Source organism: Nycticebus coucang, chromosome 11, assembly GCF_027406575.1.
Source record: "Nycticebus coucang isolate mNycCou1 chromosome 11, mNycCou1.pri, whole genome shotgun sequence".
Taxonomy (NCBI): Eukaryota; Metazoa; Chordata; class Mammalia; order Primates; family Lorisidae; genus Nycticebus; species Nycticebus coucang.
Genome location: NC_069790.1, coordinates 94519998 through 94532217, shown reverse-complemented (window position 1 = coordinate 94532217; position 12220 = coordinate 94519998). Strand labels below are relative to the sequence as shown.

The following is a 12220-nucleotide window of genomic DNA, read 5'->3' as shown; positions in this document are numbered from 1 at the left end:
GTTACTTCAATTTTAATTTCTATAAATTATATTTGTCACATTTAAGATTTACCTGGTAATTTTTATACTATCTTTCTCCGTACTTAAATTTTCAATCCCTTCTCTAAGTTTATTAGTTATGAATAAATTTACTTATATTCTGTGTGCACATCTAATAGATGCAGTATCTGATGTCCTCGTGGGTCTCTCTATTTGGCTTCTTATTTTTTTCTGCTGGTTCTAATTTTGTTGCCTTATTTTCTTGCACTTTTAAACATAGAAAGGCTACTTTCTTTTGAAATGTCTATGTAAATTCTTTAAGTTCTGGGTTTTGCAGCTGCCTGTAAGTTTTCAATTACATTGCTATTTCTCTTTTAATACACAAGTAACACCAACCAATGTATGCTTTAAACAGTGCACATAGCTCAGGGAATGTGATGCTTTCCCTTAAGTCAGTGTGACATTTCTTTGGTATCTACTTCTGCAAAGGACACTAGCTTTATGAGTGTTTTTCTGTATGATTCTCCATACACAATTGATTTTAGGTGTTATCTTTCATTCCAGGCTTTCCTTGCAACAAGATAAACTGAAGTCCTGCTTAAAACTCTGTTTTAAAATAATGATACATTTTAAAAGGTGACTTTTATTATTTGGAGAAGCATTTTGTTTAACGGGGAATCCAATCCGTCATGCTACTGGATACACAAATCTGCTATGTTATTTGTATTTTGTTACAGTCATTCTTACCACTATAGAGAAAACATTTTTCTCAATGGCACATGTAGTTTGGGTACTTTTGATCTTTGATAAGAAATTACAAAGGAAGTTGCTAAATAGTCACATGAAAGCTATAACCCAGTTACAACCTAAGAATAGGGGGAAGGGGGAAAGGGAGGGGAGGGAGGGGGGAGATGGGTAGAGGAAAGGTGACTGGTGGGATTACACCAGCAGTGCATCTTACAAGGGTATATGTGAAACTTGGTAAACAGTCTGTGAAGCTAGTGAATGATGCCCCATGATCATATGGATGTACACAGCTATGATTTAAAAAAAAAAAAAAGTGGGGCGGCACCTGTGGCTCAAGGAGCAGGGCGCCAGTCCCATATGCCGAGGGTGGCGGGTTCAAACCTAGCCCTGGCCAAAAGCCACAAAAAACAAAACAAAACAAAAAACAAAAAACAAAAAAAAAAGTATCTTACCAAGTTTCTAACTAGCTTTTATAATCTAATAAAATAAATTTAATATTATGGTAAAAAAAATTTAGGAAAATAAAATTGCGTAAGTAAATCTTAGATTTAATCATGATTTTCAACACTGCTGAAAATTAAACAGTTCTCATGTCCTGAGTGCTAAATTTTAATTATCTTTCTGTTCATCACAGGCACAATAAATATAAGTTTTTACTGTATAAACTTATATCCCGATTCATAATATCTAATAGTTCATTACTTACTACAGTGGATATAAATCAATTTCTAAGAGTCTTAGTGATAACTTCAATTTTATTGCCAACTCCTCTGGATTCTTTGGGATATTAGTAATTAGGTCTTTACTAGATCTTCATGAAGAGTTCACGCCAGAAGTAAGGGAAGGATCCCCTCTTAACGTTTTCTTGCTAGTCAATGTAGGTAATATTTTCACTCTCTGATTTCTTTATGGAAATTATTTTCTTTCTTTCTTTCTTTTTTCTTTCTTTTTTTTTTTTTTTTTTTTTTTTTTGCTGGGGCTTGGCTTGAACCTGCCACTCCCAGTATATGCCTAAGGCAGTGCCTGCAGCAATGTCCAAAGCACTACCTAAAGCAGTACCTGCCAGTTCCCTGTGTCAGTAAGCACAGTTGTATAAATACCAACAGAAAGGATGACAGCAAAAATCATTTGGTAAGCTAGAAAGTAAAAGGACTGATAGAAACTGATTCAGTTATATCCAGTAATTCCATAGAAGCTGAATCCTAAATCAGTAGTGGGGAAACCCAATAAACAATCCAATTTGCAACCAGCAGCCTTTAAATTTTTTAAAATGTTTAAATGTGGGTATAAGAAAATATTGCTTCTGAAGCAGTTAAAGCCTCCCCACTGCCTCCACATAGATGCAACCCCTTCTGCTCCAGTGAAGTATAATCTTTAAAGTTTAAATAGAGACTAAGAAGAACCTGGCATGATTTTTCTGGGGGGAGGATGTCACAACAGAAATAGGGGCGCTGAGTGAATATTTATATGCTGAATGTTGAGAACTCTGCTTTCCGCAGCATCTGCCTGGCTGCTAGGTCTGTGCCTTCCAGGTGTCAGCAGGTAGGCGGCCAGAGGATTCTGCCCTGGTAAACACAATCAGTACAAGAGAAAAGATGAAAGCACATTGGCATTAGAGTTTTCTAAAAAACCAACAACAACAACAAAAAAAAGGCCCAGTCAGAGGATACCACAGCAAAGCTCAATACCACGTCCCAAAAGACAGGTGCAAAGCTTCTAAGCAGCTTTTCACTGCGGGAAATGTGAGCAGACAACCAAAAGTTCCTGGATAGCCGAAGAGAGAAAGCCTTAGGCATGAAAAAGAGGGTTCTAGTTAAACAAACAAAAGAAAACAGCAACTAGTAAGAAACAGAGACTTGGCAAGAAGAAAAACAAATGAGAAAAGAAAATATCATTACTATATTAAGAAATTAAGAAGTTGTATTCATGAACTATAAGTAGCATTCTATAAAAGAGGAAGAATACAAAAATATAAAATATATAAATGTAAACTATAAAATAAATGCATAAAGTATAAATGTAACACAAAAAGATACACAAACAAATGAAAAGTTCAATAGGCAAAATAGGAAGACCAAGATGAAGGAATATTGGGGTCATGGCCTGGTACCCCAACCTGGTTGAGAGTCCCCCGGGGAAACCTCACTGAGGACAATGACAGCGATTTACCCCAGTTTAAGACATAGAGTCTGTGAATGCCTAGAGAAAGGCAGACATCATCTCAGGTCCAGTGGCAGACGGGGACAGTGCAGCAATTCTCTGGCTTCTTCAGAAGGCTTTTAGTGATTTCTAACAAAAGCACGTGTGCAAAATACCAAACGATAGGGTTAAAAGAATCCCAAGTCTGCAGGAAGACTAGACAGGGAGAGGCTAAAGGGAGGGGAAAACCACCTCCCTGTGGGGAAGTAAACCAGGTTCCCTAATCTAACTGCAGATCAGGAGTTCAAAGGATTCTGCTCTGCTTCAGTCCCGCCCCCTGCCTCACCTGTTGAGTCTAGGCCACAGGGATAGTCCCTCCTGTCCAGGTCCCTCTGTGCTCTTTTCATCTTCCAGTGGTCTTGATAAGCCCCTGGGGATCTTGGGTCTGCAGCCCAGGGTCTCGGGTCTGCGCTTTCCCCTGGCTATCCCTGGAGTAAGGCGAGGTCCTTACTGAAAAGTCAACCTATCTACCTCCCACAAAAGAGTTAAAGTTCCCTAAAATGAGAGAAAAAAGAAAAGACTATGTAAAAAAATTTTTTTTAAACTTCCATACTGGAAGAATGCAATTTTTATGATTACAAGGCCCCCAGGTACAATTAAAATGGATGAAATAAATGCACACAGGGAAGGTATATTTTAAATTTCCTGATTTCAGAATAATAAATATATAAGAAGACTTAAATATTTTCAAAGAAGAAAAACTGATTCTTTAGAAAGGATCAAAAATTTGACTGCCTGAACATGTCTCCCAAGTAACATTGGAAACTCAGTGACAATAGAAAAAAAATGCCTTGAAAATACTGAGTAACATTTATTTCCAATCTAGAGTCAATATTCAGCTCAAGTATTGATAAGAGTGTAGATTTCAGTCTAGATAGCTCTTTGCAGTTAAAAGAAAAAAGTAACTAGATCTAGGACAGGTAGGAAGTCCTTGGAAGAGATGCCACCAAGACAATGAAATTGGTATGACATTGATGTGGTCTAGGTATATTTTCTCTGGATTACGTTGAGAGAAGATATAAATAATCAGGGAATATTTGGGACTGATTCAGTCATATATACTTAAGAAAGTAAGCACAGGAGGGAGAGGTTTGGGGCAAGATATTTTCTAATTTACAGGGAAAAGAGGACAGAAAAAGTAATATATATCATATTACTCAGCTGTTAATTGAGCTTTAGACCACACGTTGAAAACCTGAATTCTGTACTGTAAGCAAAGTTATGATATAGCCACAATGGGGACAAAAATGTGCATATTCAGTGAAGGAAGCTGTGAAAGAAATCTAGAATTACTGCCACTAGGTGGCAATAGGGAGTTATATCTGAACCTGCTGGGATTTCTGTACGGACAGGTCCGTTGTGATGATGTCATAGGATTCTGCATTTGGTCAAGTCCTAGTAGAAATTTTTTCAGTTACTTGGAAGAAGATGACGAAGGCACACTCACAAGGTCTTAAATGTAGTATATTTGTGTGGAGTAACTAATTTATGACCGAATAGGACTAGAATAAAACAACGGGCTATGATTCTGGTAAAAGCAGTATGAAGTGGAACTAAATGTAAAGTCTCAGATGTAGTTTTAAAAGTTCACGCAAATAAAAAGAATGTGATACAGAAGAAAATCACAAGGACGATACCCAGATACGTGGGTTCTGCTTTCAATTCTGGGTTAACCAGCTGAGTCACATTTCAGATTCACTTTGCTCTTCCAAAATAGTAGGGCTTTGTATCAGATAACCTCTAAATATCTGTCTACTTTAATAGTCCATGATTATCTTATATGTTAAAAACTTCTTTGTGATTGTAGAAGATATTGGAAATATCAAGAAGGTAGCAGATCAAGAAGTAGCCACTGTTAATGTTTTGACTTATTCAATTTCAACCTTATTTCTAGTCACATACAAGTATGTGGATTTTTTCCATTTAAAAAATTACATCTTTCTATATATTTAATTTTACATAAGTCTTCTTACATATTATAATACAAGTTTTCTTATATATTATAATTATATTAGATTGGAAATAAGTGTTACTCAGTATTTTCAAGGCATTTCTTTTTCTATTATCACTGAGTTTCCAATGTTGCTCGGGAGACCTGTTCAGACAGTCAAATTTTTGATACTTTCCATACAGAAAATACTTGTGATAATGTCTTATGGTCACTTTAGCACAAAAAACTTACCCTGGCCACTTCAACCATGGCAGTTGCTATCCTCACCTCGCTAGATGCTTGCCCTTCATTTACTCTTTGCTTTGGAATTTTTTATCTCTCCCACACTCTTAAAATACACAGACACACACACATGCGTGCACACACACACACCAAATTCATCCTCTACTTGTAGAGAAAAGTGATTATTTTGTTGTTTTGCTGTCTGAAAACACGTGTGCCCTCACGATCAGAGTCTTAATTTCTCCTCGCACAACTTATTTCAACTCCCTATTGGGCTAGAGTCAAACTCTTGCTCTCATTGAAGCTACAATCTGGGCAAAAGACTAAAGATTGATCTGCTGGAATACACCCCCCCACCCTTTGATACTTTCTGTACCACTAGTTGTCTTAATTGGCGGCTCGTTTGAGACTTTCCTAGGAGATATTTTTCTGCTCAGTACATATTACTACTGCCTGCCTTGTCTTCAAACCTTGCTCCTTACTTCAGCGTTATTACCTTTTCACTAGTTCAGCCCAGTGAACATGAGCCCTCAGTAAAAATAGCATCACTTTTTGATTTGTGTTTGAAATCTTCCCAATAATAAAATGTTTATTACTTCAGCCATACATTTGACTTGTCACTTTGCATCACTCATAAGAAATTTTAAACTTGTTTTTCTATTTTATTTACATACTATTTATTTTGACGTTTTCAGTGGAAATTTTTATCATATGGAAAATATAAATAATTTCCATGTATAAAACATAAGGAAAAGGGGACATTTACAAATGAATTTATTTTGTTTGAGGCATAGATTCCTTTGGGGGCTGACTTTTAAGTATATTAGAAAGTGTAAGGTAAGTTACAATCCAGTGCACCTGATCCTGCCATGCTAAATGCATTTCCCCATCCGTGATGACTTTCAGTGAGTAGTAATTTTTTCTTATCATGACTTCTCCAAAAGATCTTTCAGTGCTAATGTCTCAGACAACATGCTTATCTGTGTGCATAAGGACATTTCTGTTCATCCTAGAGAAAAGGGTACACCGTTGGTGGGAATAGAAATCGGTGCAGCTATTTTGGAAAACACTGCAGATCTTAAAAAAATTAGAAAACAAATTGATATGTCAGTAACCCCACTTCTGGGGGGGGTACTGATATATGTAGATATATGTATGTCAATGAGATATCTGCACCCTCATGTTAATTGCAGCATTATTCACAATAGCCAAGATATGAAAACAACCCATGTTTTCGTTGATGGATGAGTGGATAAAGAACTTGTAGTATAAGTTCCTGCAATAACCTCCTTATGTATCTCTTTGTATCTATTCTTACCTATTTCAGACCTATCCTAACTGCTGCAACCTTAAGGAAAAATACAAATGTATTTTGGAAACATATGAACATAAAAAGAAAAAAGATAAGAAGTGTTCATATAGTTTTTAAGTACATTTGGATTTTTTTGTTTAAAGTCTACCATGTAGAGAACAGGTCTGAAATAAGTAAGAATTGGTGCAAAAAAAATCTATAAAGGTGCTATTTTAGTAACCTAGGTCAATACTGATATAGACCAAGGTGGCAACAACAGTAAGGGTGGAGAAAACAGAATCCAGACATATTCAAGTGGGTAAAATTGACAGAGTGTGGTGTGATACAGAAGAGAATGTTTTTAAGGAAGACAAACAGTATATACAGTGGCTTAGAGTATGAGCTCTAAAGCAGGGCAGCCTGGTTTCTAAACCCAAATCTGCCATTTTCAGGCCCCTGGACAATTCATTTAACTTCTCTGTTCTCATGTCCTTCATCTGCAAAATGGCATTATCATAATATCTACCTCACTGCATGGTAAAATTTAAATAAACTAAAGTGTATATCTTAATTTAACTTAGACTGGTGCTTATTACACACTAAGCACATTGTAAGTTTTTGTTATCATAGTGACACTGATGCCACTAGCTTATATGGGTGATCCTGGAAAGTGAGCTTAGAGAAAGGAGGAAATGAATTGATTTTGAACATTTTTAAGTGAGAGTTTTAGTTAAGACATTCAAATTAGCAAGTAGATATTCCAATCTAAGGGGAGCCTGGGCCAGACACAGAAATCTGGTGATCTAATATATGAATATTCAGTAAATCAATGAAAACATGAGATTTTCTAAGGAGAAACACTAGAGTGAAAAGACACAAGGGCTATGGCAGAGTTTCGAAAAATTACAGTTTTATGGAAGGGTTAAGACAAAAAGACTGGCAAGGGAAATGGAGGAATATTCAGAGATACTGAAGGAAGTCTGGAAGAGTGAGATATCACAGGAGCTCAAGGCATAGCTTTGTTCAGTAAAGAAGAGTGAGTAACTATTTTAGGTGGTGCTAGAGGTCTATAAAGTTGATACTGCGAAGAAACTATTGTGTTTAGCTGTGTGAAGGTTGTCAATACCATAACAAGTATATTTTAGGAGGAATGAGATGAGGATCCAGAAGGGGATGGAGTCAGTAAATGTAGACAACTCTTTTGGGTAGTTTGGCAATGAAAATGAAGATGACATGGGCCATTGTTTAATTGAGAAAAGGTTTAAGAAAGCCTTCTTTCTTCCTGTAAAGATGACTTAAAAATAATAAATGTTGATGACAATTCCAATAGGCTATACTGAAAGTTTCCTGAGAAGGGCTGAGATGATAGAGTTCAGAAAGAAGAAGTTAGAGAAGAGAGGTTGGCTCTGTTATACATATGCAGATAAAGAGGAGAAGGTGAGGAAGATCTAAGTAGGTTTCTACATTTTACTGTGAAGGAGCATTGAGAGAAAGGTGTAAAGAGATCAAAAGAGGTTTTAAATTTTCTAGCAGAGACAGGTAATTTAGTCAGAGAAATATAGTACGGTAGAACAGCATGACACAACAGTTGACATCTGTGAACATGAATGTAGGGAATCCAATGAGCTCTACTGTGTGTAATTCTTACCAGCAGTGGTTGGCTACTAAGAAGCAGACCTGACATGGAGAAAATAATTAGGTTAATCAAAAGTTGGAATTTTAATAAATAAATACCACTCAAAGAAAAAGAGTTTATAGAGGTTTGTTAAGAAAATTATTTAAATGATTTACTATGAAATCTAAACTGAATAAAGAAGTAAGTGAGGAAAGGAGAGGACCAATCCACTGGGAATAAGAGACCTAGACTTGCCAATGGACTTGAAGGACAGTAGAGATAGAAATAACTCAACAGCAAAGTTGGAAGAAGAAACTGGCAAGTGTGTCAATTTCTTGGTGTGGAGGATGGTAAAATTAGATTCTTTCTATCCCCCATTATATACCACAGGTATTCCCACATTCCACTTACACAGGATTTGCAAGTGAGGTGACCAAAAACAATTTTAGACTTTTAAACTTAGTGTAAAAATGAAAAGGCTGAGAGATAGTCTACTTATGGAGAAAGTTGGAGTATTTCTCCAATCCCCTTCCCACCCGGACACCTGTACCACCATAAAGGAGTGTTTTATGAAAGGAATATATATGTAGAGCAACCTCCAAAAGCAGAAGACTAGCAAAGAAATAAAAAATGAGGCAGACGAATCCACTTCATTGGTATGTGGACGTTTATTGGGAAACTCAGAAAGAGAAGTATGCTCCTGGGTTATAGCAAGACAGATAGATCTCTGCATTATTACCTCCCAGACCCAGGTTTGTGTACTATAGGAAAAAGGTATATGACTGTCAGAAGGACAATTAAAACCAACCCTTCCAGGAAAAAGCAAGAATGTTCTGTATCTCATAGCCTAGAATTTGTGTGATAATATCATGGTGTTTTGACCTAAGGGCAGGATTTATGGTAAGTACATCCTCTTACATAAGGAACAGTAGATAAAGTAGTCACCGTACAGGCATTCCTGGAACTAAAGTATGGTAGATGTTAGATTAGTATCCAAGATGAAGGGACTTTGGCTTCCATGAGGAGGGAAGGGAAGAGTCTCCTACCTGCCATGGTAAGATAGATATTGAGGCTATCTATCTTAGTATCTGCTTCCTAGATTGAGAAGAGGTCAATGCCCTGAATTTCACTGTAAAAACAGCAAGAATCAAACCAACAAAGTGTATTTATATGGGTGAGAGAAAAAAATGAAGGTGCTTTTGACTTGCTCCCTACAAAGTCCTGTTGTTAAAGAAAACACTTACAGTTGGAATATTGATTTCCTAGATGGAACCATTTGAGTCTATGCCACCATCCTACATGTAACTGGTGGGGAAGGGTACAGAGGTGGAGTAGAGTTGAAGGTGTTTGGAAATGAGGTCAAAAATCTGTGAGGCCAGGATAGTCAAAAAGTTATTCACGAACATGGTATAGACATCTAGATACTGACATGATTTGGAATAGAGACGATGATTGTGTGCCAAGTGCAAATGTTATCTGAAGTGACATTAGTAGGTGATGGGGAGATCAGAGTGTCATGGTTAAAAGAATGGGAAAAGAAAGATACACCCAAATTACACAACCTTTGGAGAAAAATTGGTTCATTTTGTATGACTAAGGATTAATGTTCTGGAAGAGATAGTAGGGAAAAAGGAGGACACTAACTTCACCTCTCAATGCTGAGGTATATATACGGGGTTGAAAACATTCAACATTAGGCATGGTATCCTCTAGGAACTATCCCGTGAGGTACCAAGGTGGGGAAAGCCTCCATAAAGAGGTTGAGGCCCTTACTATGTACCACCAATATTAGCAGAAAAACAACAGAAAGCTTTGGGAAGAGTGGTCAGAGGGGAAGGCATGAGGGAAAGGATGGATCAGAAGCATGAGGGAATGAATGAAATTATGTTTGTAAAATATCTCAGTGGTTTCAATTTAAATGGCCTTTATTTTTAAAATTTCTGTTGATGATTCCCAAGGCAGTGGCATGTACCTGTAGTTCCAGCTACTCAGGAGGCTGAGGCTGGAGGATAGATTGAGTCCAAGAGTACTGGGCTGTACTGTGCTTTGCCGATGGGGTATTTGCACTAAGTTCAGCATCAATAAGGTGACCTCCCAGGAGCAGGGGGCACCAGGTTGCCTAAGGAAGGGTGTACCATCCCAGGTCAGAAATGGAGCAGGTCAAAGCTCCCTTGCTGTTCAGTAGTGGGATCACACCTGTGAATAGCCACTGCACTCCAGCCTGTGCAACATAGCGAGACCCTGTCTCTAAATAAAAAAAGAAAAAAATTATTGATGGAAATGATAAGTGCCATACTAGTCAGGCTACCTTAACAAAATCCACAAACTAGGTGGGTTAAATAACAAAAATGTGTTTCTCATAATTCTGGAGACTGGATTAAGGTCTGGTAGGATTTGATGTATGGTGAGGGCTCCTTCTCCAAGACTGAAGATGCCCATCTTCTCACTGTATCCTTGTTTGGCAGAGAGAGAGAGACATTAAGCTCTTGGATATTTCCTCTTATAAGGATATTAATCCCACAGACCAGGACTCCATCCTCATGACTTTATCTAACCCTGATTGTCTTCTGAAGACCCTGTCTCCAAATACTATCACATCAGAAGTTAGAGATTCAACATATGAATTGAAAGAGGGCAAAAACATTCAGTCCATAACAAATGTTCAGTCCTTAACAAATGTCCATAACTACTTGTTATGACCACAAATAGAGCTGTTCTCATGGTATATATTTTTTGTTGTTGAATAGAACTCAAGCACAGGAACCAAATATCGAACAAAGAAGAACCACATGATGTGTAAACTATTGTGTTTATGCATTACTTACTCTTCTACCATTGGTGGACTGTCAACCATCACTGGTACCTCCACCAACCTGATCTTTGCTGAGCATTTCAATACGTAAGTAACAAGGAATTGGCAATTTAACAAATGCATAAATTATAAAATTATTCTTACTTGATTAAGAAAATTCAAGGACAGAGATGTTATGTTAACTCTCCTTTTGTCCCCCATCAGGACATCTATGTCTGTAAATCTTTCTTCAGACTGAGATTTAAATAGTGAGGGCATAGGGTATTAACTTACACCTACAGATACCTTATGTCAGCTCAGAGGAGGTAACTCTTAGCCAAGAGTTAAGGGATCATTTAGATTAATCACTCTAATCAACAGGGAAGACATTTTTCTTTATTACAAATAATACTGCAAAGGGTAGTTAGCTAAAATAAAGAGAAATTATTTTCATAAGACAATTTATCTAGTGTTTGAGGACTGGTATTTGAACCTAAATAATGAGTGGTGGACTGAGGTACTAACTATGGAAAACTTCGTGTTTGAATTCAAACAAGATTTGAAAGATTGTATAAGTTAGTAATAAGAAATGTCATAAATGTAAGACTGATTCTACTAACAAGACAGATAATAGTCAGAGTTCCAAGAAGGTGGGCAGCATTGAGGAAGCCTAGGAACAGGTCATCAGCTCACAGAAAAATTAGAGCTCAGAGGCAAGAAACAGATTCACAGATTCTACAAAGTTTTTGAAATTATTTGAAAAATGTTCTGTATGTACATATTCTCCATGAAATCCAGGACTCAAGGGATGTCAACCTTCATTCTAGAAAGAATGTGAGCTTATGTACAAAGGACAATAGTATAAAGCTTTAGTATCACTACTATACAGACCTCCATGTGTAATAATCTCTATGAATGCACATCTATTATGAATACTACAACAACCAATTTAGAAAGAAACTGTTAAAAGACTTTTGGTTTAAATAAATGAGAGATTTCTGAAATTCACAGTGCCAGAGAGGATGTATGCAATATATTACCCAATTCAAGAGAGGAAATGTACCTCATTTCTTTCTGAGATTCATATACTTTCTCATAATTTCCCCAAGGGAAAAGATTCCATATCTTAATCGCCTCCATGAGTTTCTTTTTCTACCATTTATCCAAAATTCTTATTGTTTTATCTTTGTTGATGTTAAGAATCGATGGCTTCTACCATTCCTGTGAAATTACTTGAGACAGTTGAAGTAATTAGTTCCGAGTTTGAAGAAATTAGTACCGAGTACAAAACATCTTTGTGTCTTGCACAGTGTATCAACCAAATTTTCTGTTTTATTTAACTTTTTCTTTACTCTTTGAATTCATTTATCCATTTGTAATGGCAGATTGAAAACATTTTAGCACTTTGAACAAAATATTTCAGTA

At 36.7% G+C, this 12220-nt stretch overlaps 1 protein-coding gene across 1 annotated transcript in view; it reads left to right on the top strand.

The window, feature by feature from the left end:
- Nucleotides 1–12220, top strand: part of SLC13A1 (solute carrier family 13 member 1) — a 90684-nt gene that overhangs the window by 46248 nt on the left and 32216 nt on the right. Inside the window, exon 7 of the mRNA XM_053553809.1 lies at nucleotides 10752–10903. Coding sequence (XP_053409784.1) covers nucleotides 10752–10903 — 152 coding nt within the window. The remainder of the gene's footprint in view (nucleotides 1–10751; nucleotides 10904–12220) is intronic.